The sequence below is a fragment of the Chamaea fasciata genome, unplaced genomic scaffold (genome assembly GCF_029207755.1).
Source record: "Chamaea fasciata isolate MVZ Bird 193981 ecotype frontalis unplaced genomic scaffold, bChaFas1.0.hap1 SCAF_2, whole genome shotgun sequence".
NCBI lineage: Eukaryota > Metazoa > Chordata > Aves > Passeriformes > Sylviidae > Chamaea > Chamaea fasciata.
In genome coordinates, this window is record NW_027094087.1 from 106,043,775 (window position 1) to 106,071,680 (window position 27,906).

Consider the following 27,906-nt stretch of genomic DNA (forward strand, 5'->3'; position numbering starts at 1 on the left):
TAGGTTTATCAATATATTTAAGAGTGTTTTCAAAGACAACAGTGAGGAATCTCAGTCCAAAATTCTTTCAGGCTGACACTTTGACCACAGCTTTTAGAAAGGCTATTTCTGCTGTCAAGACTTTATAAAATCCTTAAGGTCGCCATGAGTATATTTAGGACTAGGCTGGGTTTAGCTGGGATAGTTACATTTCTTTCCGGTGGCTAATATGGGGCTGTGTTTTGGAAAGTGCTGAACACAGGACTGATAATACAGAGATGTTTTTGCTATTGCTGAACAGATGTTTTTGTTATTATACAGGGCCAAGGCTTTTCCTGCTTCCCATGCTGCCACACTGGAGAGGAGACTGCTGTGTATGGGAGGAGACACAGCTGGGACAGGTGACCCAAATGACCACAGGGATGTTCCAGATCGTGTGACATCATGCTCTGTATATAAAGTGCAGCGAAGAAGGAGCAGGGAAGGATGTTTGAAGTGAGGGAGTTTGGCTTCCCAAGTCACCATTACCTGCAATGGGACCCTGCTCTCCGGGGACAGCTGAACACCTGCCCAGCCATGGGAAGCAGTGAATGAATTCCTTGTTTTACTCTGCTTGTGTGGGCGGCTTTTCTTTCCCTATTAAACTGTCTTTATCTCAAAGTTTTCCCATTTTGACCCTTCTGATTCTGTCCATGATCCTGCTGCTGGGGGAGTGAGTGAGTGGCTGTGTGGAGCTTGGATGCTGACTAGAGTTAATGTGTTCAGCATAGGGAAAATAAATTTCCTGCAAAGTTTTATGACCCTTACCTGGAATGAGAAAGACAGGCCTAAAAATATGAAGTACCAAACCCAGAAAAATAAAAGAAACAATGGCATGTGAAGTAATTGTTCCAGAAAAATGAATTTGCACAAGTTTTGAAAAACTAAAGAAAAAGTGTTATCACAATTTACTAGCTTGAATTTAAGGCCCTCAATAAATTTTATATATATATATCTATATATCTATATCTATATATATCTATATATATATATATATATATATATATATATATATATATAACAAAAGCGGACCAAAAGCTATTGCAAGGATGAAAAAAAGAACCTGAAAGTTAAGTAAGAACATCTAATATGACTAAAAAAATGTAAGTTTTGCCAGAAAAAAGTAGTGTAACTGTCCTTACTGCACTCTTCATTATAATTTTATATTATTCAAATGATTCTCTAATCTTTATGTTTTACATATCATTGCTCTACACACTCTGACAACTAAACTTCGGAAACACCTAGATAGACACAACAATGGCTCCATGTATACTATTAATATAACCGAAGCACAGGAATTTTAAATAATTAGTAACAATGACAAAAGTCCTTTTTTCCCTGTAGTTGAGTAGTTTCTGAAGCACCTCATTTCACATTGTTCATTACAACTAAGTCCTGTGCCTTCTACATTTCAAAGCCCTGTGTCTTAATTCTTAGTGTGGCATGTCCTCGTTGTATCCCATTTTCTTCCTTTCCTTCCTTGCCCTAAATTTGACAACAGCACAATATTTTTATTGTAAGAATCAGTATTAACAATTATCTCAAGAAGATTTTTTACTGACTGCAAAGGGGCAATCTGGAAAAATCAGGACAAAATTTTCTTTACAGCCTTAATGAAAGGAAATATTTTCTTAATGCATGTGGCCACGTGCACTACTAGTAACTTGTTTTACTTGAATATAAAACCACAAAAATATTTGAAAAATCTAAACTGAATGTCAGAAAGACAAATATATACAACAGGTTATTTTCCTGACATGAAAACCAATCCCCATCCATTTCCCGATCACAATGCTCCAGCAGAAGCCCTCATTGCACTTCACCTACACAACTTTTGTGCTTGCTTACTGGAGAGTGTCCATGCATAGCTCCAACCACTCCCAGTTCAACACTGAACTCTCTCAAATGAGCAACTTCAGGCATGGTGAGATTCTGCCAGTATGTAATTTCAAGGATGCTATCCAATTTCTTTTTTTTCTGTCTCTCCTATTTCCTTGCTGATCAATAGTGATTATATACTAAAATGGAAAAAAGAAATTCTGCTGAACTGAAGTTATTATAAGCAACAACAAAGCAGAAAGCAGCATCTAAAGTAATCAGACAAAAGACAGGTATTCTTCAATCTGGTTATCATTAATTTCATATATTGAGGAAAGAACACACTTACTGAAGGAGAGTGAAGGAGATTGCGTCCTTAAGCTTCAGTTTTGTTTATTAACAAAAATTTTTATAGTCTTTTTCATATGTTTCTCATTATGGGGAAACGAACATAAATTAATTTCTTTTTCTTTTGCAAGCATTCTTGCCATTCTATCAATTTATCTTATTGACAAATATAGCTTCAATAAGAGAGTTTACTCTCTGCTGTTTATAATATGACCACAATGGAAACAACAGAAAAGGAGTCTGAGAAGAATCAGTCACAGGAGAAATAATGTTCATGTTACTAGAACATACATATTACGTATTTAGCCTATGAAAAGATGAAAAAAGTATTCATTGCATGCCCATTTGTTAAGTCCACTGAATCTAGTACACCCCCCCAAAAATGTGAATAAGTTTTTGAATAGCAACAGAATTTGTGAAGTAGAAACCCTCGACTTTGCTTGTCCAAGAAATTACACAAACTGCACTAATTTTGCGCCGTAGGAGATTTCTTCTCGAAAGCATCATTGTCAATATATTGACATTTTCCCATAAAAGCAGTTTTTTCACTGTATTTTCATAGATTTGAAGACTAAAGGGACTAATTCAATCTGATCTGCTGCAGAATGTAACTGGAGAACAGTAGAGTTACAGACAGCATTAATCCATGTTACCAAAGCTGCTGATGCACTGATTTTCAGGTTGGATTAATTTTTGTTTGAATTGCAGCCCAATATTATACTTTCTTTCAAATGTTCTGGATAGTTAATTGTTAAGTATTTCATTGTACTTCATTTGCTTTTTACTAATCTATGCATTTATCTATATTAAATTTAGTTTAGTTAAACTTTTGCAGCTGTACAACACCAGTTTTTTCCAGTCCTCCGAGTTTTAAGTGAGTACGTTCTATGAGAGGCATGATGGAGAAACTAGAAAATATGGATGTAAACAAAACTATTCTATGTTATTGCACCTTTTTTACAGCTTTCTCTGTCTTCCACTAATCAATATAATCTTCCATATATTAGGGATAAATGAATTTGAGAAAAAATAAGATGTTTTTATAGGGTTACAAGACCATTCTGAAAGAACAGGAACCATGCACTAAATGTAAGACTTTCTGATTTTTTTCAGTTTTGGCTCAGTTTTCTATAAACAACATAAATGGAATCACAGCTAAAATATCACTTGAACTTCATATTATCTTGTGATTTCCTTGCTTTGTGCTATTGTATTTTTTCTAAGAAAATCAGCAAAGCACCTGACACTTTTTTTTTTTTTTTGACTAGGAAAGGATTTATTTAAAATTCTCCATTTGTCAATTATTTCTTTCTGCGAGCGCTCTACTTTCTCTCTTCTGCTGCCTTCCAGAACAGGAGGAGTCTGTCTTGAGTTCTATTTTTCAAAGAGGAATCACTTTGATAAAGCCTATCATACAACATCCCTTGACAAAAGGATGCTGTTTCTGTTCTCGTGAACAATCTGAATCCCTGAGAAACTGGCCTAGGGAGAATGTTTGGATGGTAGATGCAGAGGCAAGTGAGGATAAGTTTAAAAAATTTCTTTTTTTAATTGCTGAACTACCTAAGGAGTTACAAGAACAGTTATCCCCTAAGTTGCTGCCTGTGACATTATGGATCTGGACAGGACACAGAACCCAGCAGAGAACAGCTGGAGCCAGTCTGCTTGGGTGGTGATTTATGCTTCAGTTGTCCTTCATCCTTCCTTGTAGAGAAGCATTTCTCTTGACCTTTTCCAATAGCTTATAAAAGTCATACTTCTTAAACAATGACTTCAGAAACTTACAGCAAAACTTTAACGTACATATGGAAAAATGCTGACAATGTGTCATCTAAGACACATTATTATGCACCAATGGTCAATAAATTGATGAGAGGATTTAGCCAATAAACCCCAAATTATGGTGGGGTGGCAACGTAGAATATCTACCGTAATGTTAAGTCTGCCATTTATATCACTAAGATGTCACATGTAGCTTTCATGCACCATTAATATATTAAGGTATTTATAGAAATATTAGTCCTTATCATAGAGTATCATAACACATAATGACATTTTTAAAAAGCCTATTCTTTCAGAAAATTAGGCAAAACAGAAAGTATATACTCAAACCAAGCTGCATTTAAACAAGTGAATAAATAATATCTGGGAAAAAGGAATGAGATGCAATCACCTATACTATCATGCAATATCATAGTCTCTATGAGCAAATAAAAGGTATTGCAAAGGAAACCAGGAAGAAGAAGCACTCAAAGCCTTTAGCTGTCTTTTGGGGGTCCTGAAGAGCAATGAAAATGCATCTAATACACCAAGGCATGAAAGTCCAGAGGGGAAGAACATTACTTTCCCTGCCCTCTCAGAGCTTAAGAAGGACAGGCAAAAAGAGATTTCAACGGATTTAGATGTGTCTGGGTTTTTTTTAAACACACAGAATCATAATCTTATTTTGTAGTTTGATACTTTTGGGGGTAATTATTTCCAACTATTGCAAGTCTGATTTAATTTTGTTTTGTTTCACCAGGGCAGAGCTTATTTTCTTTTATCTAAAAATGACTTCCATATGTTCAAACTAATGAAGGTCACTCTGTTCCTTTGGAAGTGTCAGATCAAGCAGACAGAACTGAAAACTGTCAAGTGGTTTCTGCTAAGCACCAAGTGAATAATTCTTCAACACTGTTAAGCATGCTTTATACCTTGCTATAGAGAGTGGGAGTTAGAGACCAGACTAAGCTGGTAGCACATCTAAAGAAATTAGTTTCTTACATCAAGCAAAAAGTAACTTCCATAACTGAGCACTGCAAGACTTCATTATTCATAAAACAGGTCCCTCAGAAAACAGTCACCAGTTTCTCAACTTTTTACAGAAGCATTCATGTATATAACATTTATCACCTATCAAATGAGGTTTTCATGATAATTTTTTTTTTTTGCTAAATGAGAAAAGGGACAGATCATGGTATGCACAATATGGCAGACCATTTGCTTTGCTTTTTAAAATGTCATACAATCTGTAAAATTCTGATGTGAGAAATAAACTCCTACCCTAAAGAGATGTATGATTCTTTAGGATTTAGTATTAAATAGGTAGCAAATCTAAGTACAGTTTTGCTAGAAACCTACAGAAACAATCATATGTACCTGCATATACACAAACAATTGACAAAGGGGATGGATAGATTAGAGAATGAGCTTTGGATACCTTTCTGATCAGATCCTTAAGAACAGGACATTCATGGAGAAATGGATTGACAAAACTAAAATCCCACTACTCTGGCAGAATGTAGAGTCAGCAGTAATTCCTCCATAACCCCAGAAGCAGGATGAATATGGACATACCCTTAGAAGTTAACTAAATTATCTTTTTCTACAGAAACTAATATTTAGATGATATAAAAATGTAACTTCACTGTAATATTGTACTAACTGAAAAAAAACAGAAGTTTTCCTTGTTAGAGTGATTTATTCACCGTTCAAATGTTTGATTTATTCTCTTTTCTTTGTTGCATGTAGAAAATATGTACTGCATTATTGAATTTAGCTACTTTCTTGAATATTCATAATATAATTATGAAGACTTACATTAGATTTAGAAACGATATTTAGACTGATGGGAAGCATCCAAAATAAAGCCACAGGATTAGCACTAATCTGATTAACTAGATGACTGAATATGTAGGTAATCCAATTGTTTCTGTTTAAAATTTTCAAAGAAAGTTTTCAAAGAATTGAATAGGAAAAAAAAGCATTAATTTCTGTAGTTTTTTCATTGCAAGGTATAATTAGAAGCAACTAGGTATGTTAGTATTTATCTTTGCCCAAATGTCTGTTTGTCTGGGTTTTCTTCTAGGATTTTGGTTACTCAAGGTATTAAAAGGAAAATAATTTAAGGTTATGTATCTAATTTTTGTTCATGGATGATCGCTTTTGTAATAATCAACCTGCCTACAAAATATTTATTTCAGAAGAAATGTCTGTGCCTGTATTTAAAAATGACACATTAAATTAGTGATATTGTATTCTACTTTCTCTGAACATAATCAAGAATGCTATTAGCATTATTAAAGTACATCAGCTTTCATATACTAATGCTTTCATAGACTTACTGATGCAAAAACATAATGGTAGGTTGGGTAGTTTAAGTCCTGAAATGTGTGAAATTCATTACCTACCTAATGAGGTGTACAGGCAGTGAAATTGTGAATTCTTAGTACCACGTAACTTTGGGTTGCTATCATACATTCATATTTACACTGCATATTCCTAATGTCATCACCCTACTACCTCCTACTGAGTTTGGGCTGAGACTTGCTTTCCAAATATATCTGCATTTGTTATTCTGGACACTGATTTGCTTTGGCTTTGATTTAATAGATCCAGCTCTAAGTGTAGGAGCAAGACTTTGGGAGATGTTAAGAGAATGAAAATAACCAGCAAATTAAAATTGACTAAATAGTACAGCTATCAGGCTCCAAGTTACTGAAGGAAAGTTTTGCAGACTGTTTATATTTCTATTTTCTTCCACAAAAGAAAGTCCCAAACAAGCATAGACTATCATGGATCTTTTCCTATGCCTCTTCTGACACTACCAAGTCACTCCACCTTCACAGCACACAACTCTCACTCAGATGAGCTGGGAGACAACTCCAGAGCTTCACTGCCACACAACAGTGACAGCAAACTGGGCACTGGCAGCAGTATTGAGCTTAGGCCAGTACCCAAAAAAAGCCAAGCATGCATCAGGAGGAAAAAACCAGTGGGCCAAATCAAAAACACACCAGCTTTGACGTTTACAGTTCCTTTGAAAGCAAAGAAAACTTTCAAATGAGCAAGCATTTGAAAGTAAAGAAATAATAGTACTTCTTTGAAAACATTTCTATATTCAGCTTCAAGCATAAATTTCAGGTATTTTGTACAGAGTTAACACTATGTCTGAACTGAGTTAACAATTTTTATTTCACAAGAGAAGCTGAAAAGAGAATAAATTTATTTTATTTAAAAGTTACCAGTTTCTTAATCACAGACTCATAAAATGGTTTGAGTTGAAGGAGACCTTTAAATATCATCTAGTTCTAAGCCCCCTGCTATGGGCACGGAACCTTCCAGGTTGCTCAAAGCCCCACCCAGTCTGGCCTTGAACACTACTAGGAATAGAGCATCTCTAATTTTTCTGGGCACCCTGTTCCAGTGCCCCACCACCCTCACAGTAAAGAATTTCTTCCTAATATCCAATTTAAACCTGGCCTCTTTCAGTCTAAAGCCATTCTCAATGTTCTATCACTACTCCCCTTACAAAAATCCATCTCTAGAACTGAAAGGTGGCAGTGAAGTGTCCCAGGAGCCTTCTCTTCTCCAGGATGACCAATCGCAGCTCTCACAATGTTTTCCTAGAGAGGTGCTCCAGCCCTCATGGCCTCCTCCGCACCTCCTTTTACAAATCCATGTCTGTCTTGTACTGGGGACCCCACAGCTGGATGCAGCACTTAATAGTGCAGTGAAATACCAGATATACAGCTTCACATGTGATATGTTTTCAGGGACAGCTGACTATAAATTCCAGCACAGACAGAAGCCTATAGACTCAAAAGAAAGTCAAGTTTACAGAATAGATCATGAATTGTCCTGGTGATTTAGGTAAAATAATTATCTTACAGTAACTTTCCTGAGAGAAGAAAAGCATCAGATGTCAAAAAACTGGAAATTAAAAAAATTTACCTTTTTTTTTTTTTCTTTGGATTTACAATCACAGTCTTTTAGATAAATTGCACCAATTTTGAACTATTTCCAAAGATTCCTTGGGTCTCCTGCTTCTTCTTCTTCAGACTGACATTTCCACAGTTCTTGGAACTGTCCCATTCTGTCTTCCCTCCCACACTTGCACCATTTTTTAAGTACTGCACAAGGTCCTGTCAGTCTGATACTGATTAATCCATACTTTTTTATGCAAAGAAAGACAATCTTACCTTCCTAAACTTGAAATTCTTAATTTCAACTTTGTTGAAGTATAAAGCAGAGACATAGTTATATTTCACACTTAAAATGGCTAATGCACTTCTAAGTAAATATTCAACAGAGTCAACTAAGGAATTAACATACACAGCAGGAGAAAGGAGAAATACTGAAAATTCCGTAACATTCAAATGTTTGGAGCATTCTCTGGCAATTAAAAAGCTCCTATTTTTTAATTAATTGTTTATTAGAAAATGAGGGCACTATAATATAAATGCTGGCACTTGAACTTAAAGGAGCACAACTCTTCAAGCATAGGAATGTGCCAGAAAAAAACAGGTAACGTTTTTTGTTTTTCTATTCTGAATTTAAAGGATTAGTTCTGAACATCACACAAACTGGGTCTCAAGCTCTGGAGCCTGGTATGAGGGAATGTACTTGTTCCTTAATAACTAGATAGATACATAAATACTAGTAAAAAACCCCCAATCAACAATGTATCATATCTGTCATCTTGGTGTAATCTTTTAGCTAAAAAGGAAGGATTTTTTAAAGGGAAAAAAAAAAGTTTCAATTACGCCTATCCTGAGAAAAGGAAAGACATGATAACTTGCCTTTTACTATTTGGTTGATTTTGCCTGAGGTGTTGTGTTTGTTCTGGGGTGTTTTGTTTTCTTTTAATCAGATGTCAGCACTTCTTTGTTCATGTTCTCTATGGTACTCCAACACAGATCAAAACATTGGTGAGACACTCTGTGGACTGAACTTAATCCACTTTAGGCAAACACTTTAAATTCACTACTCTGATATGGCCTTAACTCAGCAAATTTTGAACCTAACACACCGCACAGGTTTGGATAGGACATTAGAAAGCATTTCCTTATTGAGGGGGAGGTCAGGTAGTGGGAGAGGCTGCCTGAAGAGGTGGTGAATGCCCCTTGTCTGTCAGCATTTAAGAGACATTTGGAAAATACTCTTAAAAAGTGCTTTAAGATTTGGTCAGCTCTGAAGCGGTCAAGCAGGACTAGATGGTCACTGTAGGTCCTTTGCAACTGAAACAGTCTATTCTGTTCTATACTGTATTTTACTGTGCTTTCAGGAAACCACATAAAATGGAGCAAAGAAAATTATCCAACAAACAGGTGAAACCATTACTTTTGCCATCCTAATATAATGCTACACTGAAGAAAGCCAAGCGTCAAATGTACAGGATTTCAGAGAGACTGTAATGAATATTCTGCAAAATTATTACATCCCTTCCTCTGAAATACAGCACTCATTTCTAAACTTAAGATGATAAAGCAGACATAAACACAGTCTGACACTTCCAGCAAAAATTTCCATAGCATAGGCGTTCACTCGACTGTACACAAGTTCCTGTCCAATTAAAATATAACAAAATAGATCTTTTTCCTAAATATTCTCTTTTAAGCTCTAAGTTTAACCAAGCCCAAATGCCACCACTGTCTCACCACATATCAGAGTACTCATTATCCACCTTCCTTTGCTGTTACTTGGTGAGGATTGTCCTCTGTTGAGTCATTCTCTCACCTGTCATGGAATAGACTTGCTGATAAGAAAGATGAAATAAAAGCATCTAATCTCCAGGAGTGTTTTGTCTTTTCCTCCTTCCCTCCCTTTTTGGTATGATAAAGGCTGAAACACTGTTATCCACCAAACACAGACTGAAAAGCCTCAGAGTCACCATTTGGTCCTGAAACTAGTAATAAATTCATTGAATTATCTACAGTAGTTAATAAGTCACCATCGTGATGATTTGTACAGATAACAGAATCAAATCACCAGCTGGTGCAACCACTCACGAAAGTCTTAGGACTGCTCTCACACAGGCTAAGCCAATATTTACTCAGGTTGGACTTGCAAAGGAGCTTTGGGGCTGTGTGAATCTCTGGTTTTGTTATCAGTTTATTCCTGACTCAAGCAAAACTAAATCTATGATAAATATATATCAAGGATAGCCAAAGTAAAATCCTTAGGCCAAACATACTCCAGGATGCTTAACTAGATTTTCTGACAACAACTGCATGTTCCAATACACGTTCTTAGTGTACTGCATCCATTTTAGGAAAAGACATGGGACACAGTGTACACCAAAACCTGCATTTTCCTGATATGGCTGATTATGTGGCATCTAAATTTAGCTTGTAATCTCTGCTGAGAAGGACCTCTGTTTCCTGTTTGCCCTCTAATTACTACAGAAAATATGGTCTGGTATAAATAAATATATACTGTTCTGATACAGGTTTTAAAATAACTGTGGACATTAAATGTTGCCCATCCATCAGTCAGTGGATAAATAATTTGATCACATTCTCAAAACTTTATTTCTGAATAATTCCTTTTTATTTCCATTTATTTTCATTTCAACTAATGTATTGTAGCACAAGAATACTCATCTGCTTGTATCATCATGAATAAGATAAAAATAAAATGGTTGTTTTTACTGTTTACATGTCTGCTTCTAGTTAAATGCAAAATGTTCTGTGCAAGCTGCTATTTCTAGCAGAGTACTGCCTTGAAACAGGGACCAAAACAGCAAACACTTAGGTTTATTAGATTCACACAAAACAGGTGGAAAAATTTAGTCTTCTGAAGAGATATGGCAGAGAAATGCTGGGATAAGAGATATTAGCCCACCTTAACTAGGTAAGGACCACCTGAACACATGAAATTAAAAGACTTTTCTGGAGTTACAAAGAATGCCTGTAGCAGATCTGGAAATTAAATTGAGGTAATTCTAACTTCTAGTGATGCAAGAAGTTTGCTGTTAATGCATTTTCATTGATATCTAAAGGCAAAAATGAACAAAAAACCCCCATCCACCTACTATCATAAAACTGACCTGAGGCATAGGAGTAAATCAGTGCTTAGTGTTTGGTCGGGAACTTCCTTTATGAAGAAAAAATAAGAATAACAAGTGTTGCTTGGACGTAATCATATATTGCAAGGAAGGAATTGACAATTCCTACTTTGTTGTGGTAGTTCCATGTTACCAATAAGGTCTTGACTTTTTGCCATGTGTATAAGGGATTCTCAGGTTATCCTGGAATATTGTTATCCTTACCTTGCCTTTTTTTACTGATTAAAATTACAGATACAATTAAATTATTCCCTGGTTCTTGTGTTTATATTTGCACTTGGGTGGCAGGTCCTGTTCCAGCTACATGAAAGCAGGAATACTTCTTCCCTGATTTTGCTTTCAAGAATGAAGCACTTTCGTCACTTTCCATCTGTGACTTCACTGACAAAAGTCACCATATATGGGGAGCTACCAGAGCACAGCATCTGCACTGCTGATGGCAATTATTTACATTACGCCTTTTAACATTGCATATTGACTGAGTCTTTCCAGTATCAAAGAGAAAAAACATTCCTTTCTGATTATCTGGCCACTACACAAATCAATGGAACATTCTTCTACTTCTCCTGACAAGATGTAATGAAACCTCTTTAGCATTTATTACTTTCAAAGTATTTTATATAAATGTTAATTAACATTTGCAAAAATGAAAATTAATTCAGTTTTGAAATGCAATGTAATCAAACCCAGATTTTTTGCTGTAATATTATAAATAGGAAGCCTCACATTAGATACTGTTAAATATGTTGAAATCTCTAAAATAACTAAGTGATTGCTTTCCCAAAGAACTACATATTGGCAGTTTTGGTCAATTAAATGTTTCAAAAAAAATTTAACCTCCCTAATTAAGACGTAAAAGACTTTGTATCCGGAGAAGTAATCTCAATTTATTTCAGATTTGCATACTATTGAATCCTTCAACATTCTTCAGAAGTACATAGTACTAACAATTTCAGAGACCTACATGAGTAGGATCTACCATCTCATCCTGTGTGGCAGTTTCTTACCTTCACCTTACATTATGCTCATAACAGTTTTGCAAGTAAAGTTGTTCCTTTCTGAAGATACTGAGACACTAGTCTTGCTAAACTAAAAAAAAGGAGAAAACTCCATTAAGTTGATATATAAATGGAGAGTTTTCACAAAGACTCTAGGAACAAAGGCAGGTAGTTTTTTAAAATCAGTCTGTTAAACATTTTAATGACTCCTCTCAAGCATACAAGACAGAGGAATGCCCCTAACAACAGTGAACAGCACTTTCCATAGTAGGGGAACAGACTGTAATACCCGGGGAAAGGAATTGCCTACTGAAAAGACTTTCTGTAATTTCATGTCTGCTCATGGTTCTGGGCCACAGTTTCACCTAACTGGTGACTGGGTAGGTTGAAGGTTGGAGGTGGAGGGCTAAAGATTCATATGTTTTGACTCTTTTACTAAAATCAATTCTAGGAACTCAGTCTCCAGACATTTGAAGAACAGCAGAGTGAATTGCAGAATATTAAATAGGCTTAAATTGTCTTGACACTATAAATTACAAGAACTTTTCTGTCTGTACTCTGACTAACCACCTCTTCTAACTCAATCCCGAAGTGGTGATCAACAGGTTAAAACAAAATACAAAGCAGACTCAAACAGCAGTTCCCCTCCAATGCTGCCCCAAATCATTCCTGAGGCTAAAAGGGAAAGTATGCTCTTCTATACAAAGAGTAGCCTGTTTATGTGAAACATCTCCCTACCAAATTAATTTGTGATACAATTATACCAAATTTTACTGTCTTTATTCTTTATTCACACTTTGTTAATGGCTTTTGTTTGTTTGTTTTCACTCTTCTGGACCTAGCTAAAATTATTTAAAGGCTTTTAAGAAAAGTATTTAATATCACTTGTAATGAAAGGCCTCTTCCTGTAGCACAGACTTATACTCCTCACTGGACTCCGTCTTTACTGTTCACAAGTTCAAAGTTGGGTGAGAACTCTCTTTGTGGTCATAATTTTCTCAAGAGAGAGTTGATCGACAATTCTGCCTTTGTAGGATAGAAGACTGTTACTGAGACAAAATTTGGACATAATTAAGTGCCTCTATACATCACAGCAATCCAGGGTACCTGTATTCCAACACAGACTGATTTCTTGCAGCATAAAACTCACCTATTCTGTTCTTATCTGTTTTCTTACCTATTTACAAATATCTGGCCTAGAACTACCAGTTCCACAGGAATTACCAACTACACGAAGTTTATAATTATCTTTCTTTACAGGATTGAGATGCGAGATCCAAGCAAGCTGCCAGCAATAATATCACCTAATACACTAATGAGCTCTGAGGCTACCAAAAAATCTATGCCATTCCTGCTGAAGAATACAACCAGAAGTAAGAAATAGTCACTCTGTAGTCTCAAAGCCTTTTCAGGAGCACTACACCAGCTGAAGCAGGCAGCTGAGATCTTTCCCTTTGTCCACTGAACCACATCCTAGTATATAGAGCCTGAGAAGTTATAGATAACTGGAATTCCCAATCATTCAGACATTTCTGGGGCATGTTATCACCCATTCTTAAAGGACAACTCTCCCCAATATTCCAAAATAACTTCCTACTCTTTCTTAAATTTTCCCATGACTTTCTTACAGGTCCTACAGCAGCAAACATTCACCAAGGAACAGGTTTCAAAGTCTATATTCTTCTCAGTACCATTCTACCCCTTTCAGAGCTCTAGTTTTATCTTGTTATTGACATCTTGTTAAAAAACAACTGTTTCTCCCTCGTTTTGCATCTATGGTGTAAAGTTCTCATGGGAAAAGCAAGTTGTCAGCTGTAAACTGGTACATCAGGATGATGAATAAACTGCATGTATATGACATAGGAAATTCAAATTCTTGAAATGTTCTTCAAAAATGTGGAATTCTGAGAATAGACTAATGGGGTTTATTCAATAATACAGATTAAAAATATCAACAAGATAACTGGAAAACTATATACAAATACAGTTTTCTCTTACGCTTTTCTTTTCTGGTCTAGGCAGCTAGGGGTTTTACTACTGGATGGAAAATCCCAGATTGTATGAATTTGTTTTTTCAAGTGGTAAACTCATCATTTGTATTCAGTAGCTCTAAGAGAAAACCACGTGGATGGCAGTACAGTGGAAATGGCTATTTTATTAAGATGTCGAGAACAACAGTACAGCTGTAATTCACTGTGGAATTTCCATATATTTTTGTTTTGAAAGAGATGACAAGTTGATTTTGCCATAAAACTGTCAAATACAGAAAAGTATTAAATAAAGGCATTTTTATGTTGTAGCACAGAGACATTCAGACTCTCCAGATTAGTTCAAATGCAGCTCTGCTAACAACCAATTATAGCATATAGGTTTTCTTCAAAAATCCCAAAACCAACCAACAACAAAAAACAAACACAAACAAACAACAAACCACAAAACCAAAATACCTCTTCTAAAGGCATCGCCTATAAATTATTCATATACCTGTGGACTTGTTTTCTAAAACTGTCAAAGAAAAATTCAAAAGGAATCATTCTGTCCCAAAATACCATTCTTTATCAAAATAGTCTTCACTGAAATGCTTGCATTTATTGCCATTATTTATGAATTTAATGTAAAAAGAATTAATTAACCTCTCAAGTGATATTTTGAGAGTACAATAACCTTCACAAAATTGCTAAAGAAATACGTTTTACTTTGGTTTATAATCTTGAAAGGGAGATTACTTAGTTACTAGGAGATTATTTCTTCATCCTGTTTTATAAATATGAATTTCCATACTGCCTCGATCACTTACATGGCCAGAAAACACATTACAAAATTGGGATGTAAATTACTAGCAAAGTAAAACCAGAGAAAATGTATGCACTGTTATCTCTTGCATGTGTGTGAACACAACAGTAGGAAGACCTGCTATTTAAAGTTTCTTATATTTCCAGGATCTAGCAAGATCTAACACAGTCTCTCTAATTGCTTTGGTATTTCTGATTGTAAGACTGTAAATTTATTATCTCTCAGTATTGCTATATTGACTTCTTACTGACTTTGTATATTCATACATAAGGACTGATGGAAAAAAAGTAATTTTCAAAGTTTAATTACTTTTTTAAATCCAAAGTTACTTATAAACTCATTCATTTTAAAGAAGCAACATTTTCAGCAGCATTAAAGCAAAGTATTTTGGAGCCGTGATGCATTATGGAGAGAAAAATGTTATCGTACAGCATATGGTTCTGTTAGAACAGAATGCCTCTGCATGAAAAGAGCAGAGACGTTTGTTGCTTTTTCCCACAACTCTACCTCAAGACTAAATGTAATTATTATCCTTACATATTCTCAAGTGTGTAAATTGTAAACAAACTATGATTTACATAGAATACACAGAGATTTAAATATAACATTCTGTAAACATAACACAAGCTTTACTTTATAGAGGCAAGGTCTTTTCATGTAGTACAGATCCAGCAGTTTCATGTAGATAATGAAGTAAGGGTGAACAAAAAACATTCAGAGTAAATAATTCAATTTAATTGAGCTTACCTTTAACTTTAAAGACTATATCTTTAACTACTGTTTTTACTTCATAAGAAAGACTGAATCTATGCAATACTATGACAACTCTGTTGAAAAAAATCTCATTACTATAGTCTTCTTTTGCAATTCATCATAGATATTTTCTAAAACATGTCTTTTGATTTTTTTAATTTTGTATAACATGTTGACCTTTTTAACTAAATACTTTAAAAAGAAAATAAGGTTTCTAAATATATTTCAAAGTTAAACTTTAATAACATAACATACATATTTCTTTAAGAAGAGTGACTTAAGAGTTAGCAATGTTAGCACAGAGTCCAGAACCTTCAGGGTTTAATTTCAGTTGATGACACACCGACCCATCCTGTGATGAAGAATGCAGCTAACTCTATTCTTGTAGAGTACCTGAGTCTGATTTAGTATTTATAATATATCTCATCAGTGATATTGGCCAGGTGATTGTGTTGGGGTTTTTACTAGCACCTTAATGGCAAAAGTCAATGAACAATCTATTCATACAAATTAGCTCATTTCATCTTTTCATTTCCCAAAGTATGAGATGCTGTGCTTCAGCCCAGGGAGTGCACTAGATAAAGTTGTGTCTATCAGCTCCTACATGAAGACCAGGGCATTGCAGCCCATCACTCCCTTTCCTTCACGATGGGATCTGGTGCTTTTGGCCCCTGGCAGTGTGACATTACAGCAGGCTGCTTGTGAGGGTGGTACACAGCTGCTGCAGGGGAGCACCAAACTGTCAATGCTCACGTCATGAAACAGAATAGATTAAATGTGTACTCATAACTGCTAAAACATAACCATGGTAACCTATTTGTATTCATGAGGAGGGCAAAAAACTCAGGAAATAGAAAAGAGTCTGTGGATGAGGTAGTCAGGGAGGACTTGCAGCGGGAACTTAGTGCAAGGTACAGGAATAAGAGAGTGGAAACCCTCCAAGACCTTGAGGAATACACAAACCTTTGCAAGTGGAGTAGGTTCTCCAGTACAGGGCTCAGTTCTGGCTGTGAACAAGATTCCCAGGAATTGACTTGGGGACAACAAACTGGGTGCAGTAGGCTGATCTCAGTATGTGCTGGAGGACAAGGCAAAACACCTGCAGTAGGTGAGAGCACTGTACAGGACAGGAGTATAGTAGGTGAGAGCAAAAAGCTAGAGCCACCCAGCTGGGATGGGAATAAGGAGGATCCCTATTTCAGCACAGGATAGGACTGTGAAGAAGTGGGAGAGGTGAACTACAGAGGTAGCTGCAGCCAGAAAAAGTGCACCTGCCGATAGAGGTATTCAGCAGGCCTAATTCAAACCAAACAGAGCAATCTCCAACTTCTTTATATGACACAGAAGGAGAAAAAAAAATCAAGCAATTTAAAAAATAAAAATTACTGTTGTTCTTTAGAAGAAGTACTTTAGGTGAAAGTATGTCATATGTGGCAAATATTCAGAAATACATTATGTGTCGCATTGTATAGCCCTAGCATTTTTGTGCCCCCCAGAAAGATCATGATCTCCTTAAAATCCAAAAGCAATAAATATGACCTGAGTAGTGTTTAGTATTACTAGAATTGTCCAGAAATAAACCAACTAAACATGAAAAACCTTCATGGATCTCATTTACTGCCTCAGAAAACTGGACAAAAAATGGCTCTGATCCTACTCCAAGGTGTACTTGAAAGTATATAAAGGGACATGTCCTGTATTTACTGCATCATAAGTGGCACTTTTGTAGACAAGTATATGGACAGTTTCAGCATAGAAAATTATTTCCTAAATCATAGTAAAACTAACTTTTTGTACTTAAAGTTCAAAAGTAGCCAATAATTTTGGGAATTCTTATAGATAAAAACTAAGAAATCATCATGTAAAATGTATTTAACACACTATTAGCCACAGACACAAGCTGTAATATATTTGAGCTACCACATACTCATTCAGGATTTACAGTCTGATAGCTGCCCTCATTTGCTGTATGAGAAAGAAATATTTAATCTCTCTTAATCAGCAAATTCACTTAAAGTGAAGCGCAGTTTTCCAAAAGAACAAAATTTAGTTATGCATACAATTCACATGAGGGTATAAAGGAACTCTTCTTGCATTTTTTCGAAGTCTACAATTCTTAACTTCAGAAGACTTGTACCACAATTAAAAATTCAAACATACTACAAAATATTGATAGGAGTACTACATGTGTTGGTTTTGAATAAGCACTGTAAAGTTAAAGTATATGTACACAATTCATGAGAATTCAAATTAGTAAGTGATTCTAAAATTAATTTGCATGTCCAACAGGAGTGGGTTCTTATGTAATATATAAGCATGATCCCTTTCTTCTCAAGTTTTAATTAAACCATGAAACTACTTCTTCTCTAAATAGCATATTTCAGTAGCAGTTTAACAATGTCATTGCACACAGGATATATTCTAAATAGCACTTATATGTATGACTACCAACAATGTGGTCCAAACATGCATTTTGATTTAGACATAGTATGGAATGTGCTTACCCGATGGAATAAAAAGAAAGAGATAAGTTTATGCACATATTAAGTTTGTAATTATGGGGATAGAAAAATTTAGCCTACATTTGTACACTCACAGTCATCAGTTTCAGGGAGCAAGCCCTGGTCTCCAGGCCAGGATATACAGAACAGTTTGCATCTACCTAAAATTAATTGTTTCTGTCCACATGCAAAGCACTTGGTCTGGGTCTTCTCTAAGCTCCATAGCAGACCTTGAGGACCATGAGAAAACCCATTTTTTCTTAGTTTCTAGTCCTGAGAACTTGAGATAAGCACTGAAGATACACAGTTCATCACAAGGGCTGCTTCTACAAAATGATATTGAGAGTCTCTTTTATCCTATAGTGAGAGGTATAAGGACATGCAAGCTGTCAAGGGTGACAACACCCTGTCTTCCATAGACTTTGTCTAAAACTTAATCCACTAATTTTTCCACCTTAGGCACAGCTAGTTGGTTAAATCTGGAAAGGGAAAACAGAACTGAAGAAATAATACAGAGTAATGCAGAGCATCATCAGACTTGTGCGTCAGCTGAGGGAAGATGAAAGACGAGCCTGCAGCTGTACTACGGGGGATGGAATTGAAAGCTTCTTACAAGCCTGTGGCTATACACTCTGTGAATTCTTTCTTTTTACTCCTTCTGTAAGAATAAATGTATTTCTTTATTTTCTGTGCTCACATTCTATATTTTGTACAATGTCCTTCCACTGTGAAGACAAGCAATATGAAATTATGATAAAAAATCTGAAATATGGGGTCACTGTCTTTCACTGACATTTCTTCTCTAGGTAGTTTGGAAAATCTGTATGAGAACTGTCACCTGTTGGAACTCTCCTTCTCATGGCAAAGGCATGAAGTACCTACAGAATGCTATGCTTATTAGATAGGATAACATTTTCCATGTTTGCTGAAGTGACAGATGAATGCAGAATCACCACTTACTGCGGTCAGTAATTATTGTCCGGGCCTCTTGATTGCTTGTCTTGTTTTTAAGATTTTGTGCTGCAGTTATTAGTTCATCCAGCTGGGGACGTCTCTGCTCCAGGTCCTGTAGTATTGCCTAGTTGAACACAAATTCAAAAATAAAATAAAGAAAAAAGCATAAAGAGCTTTTAAGAAGACCACATATAGGAACTTTTTGGTGCAAACTTGACTTAAAGCAAAAAGATTGTTTGCTGCTTCACATAAAACACCAAATTTGGTCTAGACCTTCTAAATATCGTTGTTACCAATTTAAAAATACCAAAATTAATTGCATTAATAATTTTAAAATAACATGCAAAACTAGATACAAAGTAGCAATCATTCTTCATTTTTAACATGTCAAGTTATGCAGGATAAGTGATATTGGAGGGCACTATTTTTTCTATATTATATTTTACTGTGTATTTTAAAAAGAAGATATAAAGGTTTACATTCTGGCCAGATTAGACCAGCTTTTCCCTATTAACTCATGAAGTCTAATAAATTATGTTTATTTTCAAATATTTCACTGCTGTTTACTTATTATCTATTGGTTAAAACCCATTGTAAGACTGTTAATGTCACTTTTTTCTGTCCTCAGTTCTTACCTAGCAGAAAAAGAGTTAACACTCACAATAATTTATATGCTACTCAAACCAATATATAAAGCCCAGTCAAACTGATTAGAAAGTAAGAAGTGGATTTAGAGTTTCTCATTGGAAAAAAGATGAGTTTCATGGTATTTAGAAGGCAATAAAAGCTATAATACAATTGGTTTAGATAAAATGAAAATGAAAACTCAAGGTAAGTAAGACATATAAGATTTATGCACATATTTAATTATTTTGAAGGATTAGGGAAGAGCAAACAAGGAATCAGTACAATCATTTCTAAGATGAGAAGCATCCAAGTATGTCTTTAAAAGATGCTGACCACTTCAGCTACCTCTTGTGGAGTTTCCAGAAAAGATGCTGATTAGATTTCCCAGTCCTAGGATTTGGAAGTAGCAATACTTATTACAAAACTATTAACAAATTACTTTTATTCTGCCTACAGTGTTTAGCCATCAGAACAGAGCAGTGTGCCATCAGACAGTTAGTTGGTACACTTTAACAAATAACAAGCTGGCATAAAAGGCCCAGAGAAGGATTTCTATTTTTAAGGTCAGTTACAGTCACTGGTTAGATAGTCTGTTAGCATTCTCACCTGCCTATTGGGAGTATTTTATTGTCATAAAAGTCTCCTCTCCTTAAAATGTTTTTGCTCCCAATAATCATACTTGATTTTAAAAGGTTGTTACTCACTCCTCTGGATAGAAAAGACCTGTGAGGCTGATCTTAAATTTGACCTTCCAACCTCAGACTATAGTTACATAATTTCCACCAAGTTGAAGGTTACAAATAAAGACCTAATACCATTTCCTGTTGAATATGATTAACAAAAGAGCGTAAGAATATAGCTTTCAGTAACTACAGTATATAATATCAAAGCAAACTAAAAGCTCCACAGAGTTTCATTCTGTTCAGTCACTAACACTTTAGGGAAAAAAAAAGGATAACTTTCAAGATACACATCTAACTACACCCTGTGAAATTCTTGCTTTTAACTTCTGTATCTGGTCTTTGAAAATCTATTATAACTAGCTGTCTAAAGTCATGTCCAAAAGTTTGGATGGTATTTTTTCACTTTTATACTGATTGAATTGCAGAAACATGCAGTTAAAACAGCAGCTTGCATAATTAAGCAAAGAAATTTCTCATTAGAAGCCTCTCCTTAGTAAAAGAAATAAAATCTACTGATGTCATTACTATCTCTAGATATCTATGTGCCTTACATTTTCTAAAACAAATTGATGAGTGACATGAATTTTATAATGGGGAAAGGAGTCCCAGTGCCGTCGAACAACATCTGTATTACACATATTGCCAAAATGGACAGTGCAGAACAACACTAAAACACCCACAACAGGCTCAGATAATTCTGTGGCTTCCCTTTCTCTCCCCTTCCCTACTTAGAAAATGTTTAGAAGAGGAAAAGCAAATTAAGTCATTCTATGGTCTTGTGCCAACAGCGACTCTCTTCCCTAAGGTTTCCTAAATATAATTTTATACTGAAATATTTAAACAGAGTGATTTATCTGATCCAGCCTGAGTCTCCAACTAGAAATTAAATGCTGTATTTTTACCACTACTAAAGAAAGCTGCTGTTATATGTTTCATATAGTGAGAAATGAAGCACTAGGTAAGGACAGCTCAGAAAGGATTTCCTCAGTACCAAAATGAGGAAATGGAGTTGACCTGTGCCCAAGGACTCACAGAAGGATTTACCCCCAAGACCCATTTGCAATCCCTGAACTGGACATTCAGGAAAACTAGATATGCCTCTTTAAAGTGAGTCTTGCTAGTTGTGTTATTCCCTTGGGGATATAAAAATCTCATCCCTGTATGGATTACATGGACAACCTTCCCTCTGCCATTTAATGTGAACAAAATAGTTTTCTTCTGGATGCTCAAGAGCGTATTTTTGAAATGTCAAGAAAGACACTCTTAAGCTCTTAACACTATAAACAGATCTGAAGATTCTTAGACCTTTCATAAGACAATAATACATAATTATAAAAGATTCCTTTTCTTATCATTAGAAAAAAGCAGCATTTTTCAAATAAATATATTTTTCCTTGATTTAATGCAAAGTGTCTGAGAACTTTACCCAAGCAATGTCCTATTTTATACAGTGGAATTTAACTAATTACAATTACAAAATTGTTACAATGTTTATTGGTCTAGTTTTACCAGTTTGTACAATCTTAAAGATTTTTCAAATACACGTTCCACATCATACCTACAGTCTATGTGCCAAACCCTGATGGAAACTTGGATAAAAGTAGCTACTAAAAAACATAATTTCTGACTCTTCCTGTGATCCTGTAGCATGAAAATAAACAACACTTGAGCTCCACTGAAAGCGTTACCATATTCAAGAAAATATTCTGTGACTGGATAAACTTATCAGATAAGCTGATTTGGTTGGTTGATAAAAATATAGTTAATTATACTAGGAAGAGAACTGCTTTGAAGAATACAAACTAAAAGACCACTACACATGATTTTTGAGAAAAATTAAAATTTAATAGCTTTAAAGTATTAGCTGAATGATCTAAAACAAGCAAACAAAAAAAACCCATCCCAAAACCAAAATCAGAAGCAATTAATATCTGGAGATAGTTTTAAAAACTTTTAAGAATTCAGCCACGTATTTAAGGTTGTAAAGCAATCCTCAACAGAAAACTAAGTGGAAACTATTAGAAGTTACTGTTACAACAGCCATAGGAATAAAAAGTCATTAATAGCGGCACCCTGGTGGAGGCACAGCAGATGCAACAGACCAGATGCTTCTGATTTGGAATGTCAGCACACGGAAACAAATGTGCTATATAAAAATGGGTAATACAGAAATGAAAGTTATAATTAAACTACTTTCAAAATAAATGAAACAGAAATCTATCCAATTCCCTTTAGATCACCAAAAGTACAAGCACAACGACTTAGGGAGTCAGTTAAACTAAAAATTGTGGGGTTTTTAATAAACAAATTCTTTTGCACACATTTTGTCTCTACCAACACTTTTCTACTGCTCTGTAAAGGTACAAAAATACATCCTCCAGAACATTATCGAACGCATTTCAATCAAGAAATTTTGTTTAATTGTAAATGTAACTCCACATGAGTAGGTCAAGAGTGACGGACCAGTGATATGCATGGTTGTACAAACACATCTTTAAACCCCAAAAGAGCTTTTCTTTTTCTTCCCTATATCTATGAATGCCAACATAATGATGCTTGGTGATAACACAGTAATGCATGATAATGAGTTATGAGATACAGTCATCCAACCTACCTAGAGTTTGTTAGAAAGTGATGCTATTCACTTTTAACAATATTTCCACATTTGCGGACAGCAGCTGCTCAAAAGAAAAATCCAATTTTCAGGTTCCTAACTTTTATGATTTTCTTACACAAAATGGGTGTTGAGGTATGGAACAAATTGTTCAAGTCAGCAAGTGAAATAACTTGCATAAAAATTGCTAAAAAATAAACTGACAAACTGAAACATGTGAAGTGTGACAAATTCTTGGTGGGACAGCAAGGTTCACGACTGAGAATGAAAATATTTTCTAGCTTTATAATATACAGCCTGCATATTTGACACTCTGGCCAAAAAGGATTTTTTAGATCTATCCAGTGTTTCTTCTTTTTTTTCCTCTTTCCTTTTTTTCTCAACTTTATGGCAAGTGTTATCAAAGTGGAATAGCTGAATTCCAGGATGGTACCAAGACTTACACATTCAACTAATTGTTTTCTAGTGCTGATTATGGGTGTTCACTCTTTAGTATCTGAAGAAACTTTTCCCACACCAAAGCTAGGACTTTTAATTTCCTTTTGCTGAACTCAAGCATAACAGCAAGAGTTAAGGTTGCTTACATGCTCCCGGTCAAATATAGCTTGTTATCTGTTTTATGCTATGTATAAGAATGCTAATAGTGAGTGATCAAAAAAATTATATTTGGGCAAAACAGCAATTTAGAAGATTTTTGCTCTTCCATGTTAAGAGGAAACTGGAAGCACTTTTTGCCATTAACAACCCATGCCTGAAGACTAAGACTCCACAACTGTTTGGGATGATGTTCGGATGACTCCCAACCTTGTTTAATGAAACAAACCAGTGAACAACAAGAGCACAAGCGGATACGAGAATGTAAGGCATAAGGAAGATATGTTTCTCATCCTATGAAGCTGTTTGCTCCTCTGAACTAACTCACCCTGATATCCTCAGAAAAAGCATAATTCCACTAAATAGTTGTTGAGGAATTTATTTGCTCATCTTTTGAAAAAAAAAATTAAATTCTAAATCTTAAATTTAAACAAAAAATGAACTGATAACTTCCAAAACGTATAGTTAAGGCAACTTTTACTTAAAACAACTAAGTTTCTTGTGACTGATTGGTTCTTTAAATATAATGTGCTATATGCACATACCTAGAAAGAGAGAAAGCTTTGGATAAAACTCGCTAACAATTTCAGAAAATGCAGATATGAAACACCTACAATTCATTTGCATAATAAAATTGGCTTTGTTAAGATATTCCTCCCAAACACAATTTGAATTTGTTTTCTTGTCTCTAAGCAGGAAGAAAATATGAGCAAAAATGGCCATTTATATACACTCTATATTTAAACATAAAATTACGAAACAATGAAAGCAATATAATGCAGAGGAGTTTTATCTTTTGAAAAAACTTTTCTTTTGACTATGAACTGTTTTCTGTTTTCCCTCCAAAGCATGCACATTTTTAGGAAAATATGAGAATGAAGAGTAGTTATTTAGCCATATTGATAGCTCATTGGTGCCTGTCAGTGAAATCTTTACAGAACTAGAACTTTAACAGACTAGACACGATGAATTTGATTTTTCCTGTGTGCTTTATCCAGTGCAAGTTTTCCTAAGCAAGTTTTCCTTTGATGTCCACTTAGGCCTACTCAGAAACCTCAAGAACTGCCTCAAGAACTGCCTCAGCAGCTCTCATTGCTGTCTAAGGGAATATGCCAGCTCCATCGGTGATGCTGGGGGGAAGCTACCAGTGACAGCTTATCAGCTGTTGCATGAGATGCATGAAAAAGCATCATAGAACTTTTTTCTGTGGGGTTTTTTTTTTGTGACAATCACTCATTCAGTTATGTTGGTGGCATGGTGGATGTTCCTTTACAACTTAGGAGGCCCAGTTCATGCCAGGAGGTTATGACAGCAAGGTGTCCTGTTGATGCACACTAATCGAACCAAACAGAACAGGGAGTACTTAATTTGAGTCTCCATGTGTTGACCAGAAAGGATGGTGATGGTAAGCTAAGGTAATGGTAAAAATTAAGGTGATGATGGTGGTGGGAGCTGGGATAACTCTCATCCTCCCTCTCACCCTGCTCCCCATTTGTCTGCAGGAAAGGACTTTGGAAGCAGATCAAGAGGATCAAACCATCAGCAGCTTGCTCATTAATAACTGAGATGCCTTGATGGACTGCACTGGAGTCCATCCAGCCTACAAGATGGAGAAGATGGAGAGGGGACTAGAAAAAGATTGCAGTTTAACATGGCTTGTGAATGAATCATTCTGCGATAAAAGGAATTTGCTCTATTATAGCTATTGCCAGGGAAAAAAAAAAAGGAAAAAAAAAAAGGAATAAAGCTAAAGATGTATCTGTAACAAGTAGAACAACATTTAAAGATTTGGGTGTTTGGCTATAATGAGATCCATTCCAGTAGAACACAGTGATAAATCACATGTAAGAACTGAAGACTTAAAAAGGATTAAAGCTCTAACAGTAAATCTGATATACGTGAACTGTGTATGGAATTACAGCCTCTTGCCCCCAAACAATGTGGCTGTCCAATATTACTTTTTCTTGCAGTAAAGTATGAGCATTTAAACAACCAGGTAAAACTATTCCAGGGTTTCTGATGTCCTTTCATCCCACTAAATAACTTAATGGATAGGAACCTCTGTTAGGAGCTACAGAGCCTCCCTAGTTTCTGTATCAGTCAGCAGAACTGAAATCTCTCAGTGTACGGCTGCCATTTGTGGAATGTGAATTTGCAAAATTTACTACTTTATTTCTTCTTTATAACTAACAGTTTTTCAAATTAAGGGCTTTTCCAATGCACTTAACAAATGTGTACTACTAAGAACACTGAGGGCAGATGCTCTGTTTTTCAAGGCTTCAGCTGTAGTCTTTTCTTTACTGTTCTTTTTTTGGATTAAATACTTATTAGTTCTTTGTTACATTTTTAGACAGGAGTAAAATGATATGGAGTAGACATCATTTTATGTTATAAATTTAAGAAAACAAAATTTTTTTCTTTTTTTAATTTAAGAAAAAAAAACATTTATGGAGAAGGAAAGCTAATAGCTTGAGTCAATATGCTCTACAAATGATACAATTTTATAGGGAAATTATTAGATTGAATCAATTTCATGCTTCAAAAAACCCCCCACAGAATGACTTCCTTAGTTTCTGCTGGGTTCTCTGGAAATTTTTGATTACTTTTATTGGAAGGTTTCTCCAGTAATCGCAAGTGAATAATAATTAAGGAGAATATAATGGATTGGGACAACATAAGTTGACAGGTGAGTTTTCCTTTAGAACGTCAAAAAACGTAAACTGATGAAATAGGATTTATTCTGGTTTTTTGGCTTTGCTTTTGAAAAAGAAAACAAAAACTGCTACAAAATTTTTTCTTACAATGAACTTAGTATTGAATTTTTTCTTACAATGAGCTTATTATTTTGTTCTGTGTGTGTAGGTAGGGGACAGGGAAAAAGAAAAGTGTTTCTTATTTACCCTATCTAATAAGAAATGTTGGAGTAATTCTGAAATAACTTTAGCCTAACTCTAGTAAGGTGGATCTTTATCTTTATTCATATCCCATTGTCATGCCAAAAGCTGAAGTTACAAGCCTAGTTTCGTTACTTAAACTTTTCTGGTATATTTAGACAGGTTTTACTCTCAGAATTACACTTTCCTTTATTTTTGTCTCCATTTTTATTGCTTTTTTTGGTTATTTTTGTTTCTTTGTTTGATTTATTTCTAGTTTTTATTTCTCCACATTTTTGCTGCTATGGACTTAATTACAGTAAACAATCATACAGAAGGTGAAGGTGAAAGCCTGAAAAAATTTGATGCCTATATTTCTTTAACAGCAAAGGAAGGAAGGAAATGTATATATAGCTCCCTCAGCTTTTCCTTATCAGAGGGATGCACCAGATCCTTCATCATCTTTCTTGCCTTCCACTTTACCCAGTCCGGGAGCTCCATGTCTCTCCTGTCCTGAGGAGCCCAGAACTGGACCCACACACTCATGTCACTGGGGCTGAGCAGAGGGGCAGGATCCCCCCGTGACCTGCTGGCAGTGCAGCTCCTAAGGCACTCCAGGCTACCTTCTTGCCCACAAGGGCACACACCGAAAGCAAAAGTGTCACTGACAGTGGATGCCTTCTCCTCTAGAAAATATTTAAGGGAACAAAAATAGGCAGCACCCATTCCTCCTGCATTTCCAGTGTATGCCTTTTAAAATGCTGGTGGAGAACACCTGTCAGATTAAAGCACATATTCGCAAGAGGCAGGTGAAGGAGAGCTTACTCCAAAGATGGGTACTGGATTTTAAATTTCTGCAGAGTAGGTTGGAAGGGCTCCTAATCACAGGCAAAAGGCAAATCAGAGGAGCACAGCTCTGTTGTAGAGCTGAGCAGCAGCACAGCTGGGCAGGAGTATCTAGGCTGTGCTGCACCTACGTTATGAAACTATGCCTCATTTTAGACCTTCCTGCCATTTTATGGTGCTCCCCTCTGGTTAATATACCTTGCTGCAGAGGGTAAATTTGCTCATGCTAAAAGCTACTGAAGATAATTTTCTGATAATACAGTAATTATTAACTATGAAAAGAATAGCATTGAAAAGGTATATTGGCTAGAAATTAAAGACAATAAAGTTTAAACAGAAAAGATGCAAATTCTTACTAGCCAATATGTTTAAATACAGAGAAAATCACTAAAGAATATAACAGACTATTAACAGAACTCTTTAATCTTTTTTAATAGACAGTTTGGAAGAGCAGGAAGGTGAATATCTATGTAAAATCCCATGGACTGGTTTCATATATAGTATATGAACATGTCCTTTCTGACTCTGAAATCTGTGATTCTGTGGGAAATTAGAAAAAAAATTTAACTCCCTTATAATGCCATACTTTCTGAATTTTCAATACCAGTTTCCTCAAATCAGTATCAGTCCTACCTGGTCCCACTCACTCACACAGA

The 27,906-nt window shown here is 35.4% G+C and overlaps 1 protein-coding gene across 11 annotated transcripts in view; it reads right to left on the minus strand.

Moving 5' to 3' along the window:
* Nucleotides 1–27,906, minus strand: part of DMD (dystrophin) — a 990,047-nt gene that overhangs the window by 268,514 nt on the left and 693,627 nt on the right. For all 11 annotated transcript variants that reach the window (XM_066176982.1, XM_066176984.1, XM_066176989.1 and 8 more), the window contains one exon: nucleotides 19,020–19,137. In XM_066176982.1, coding sequence (XP_066033079.1) covers nucleotides 19,020–19,137 — 118 coding nt within the window. The remainder of the gene's footprint in view (nucleotides 1–19,019; nucleotides 19,138–27,906) is intronic.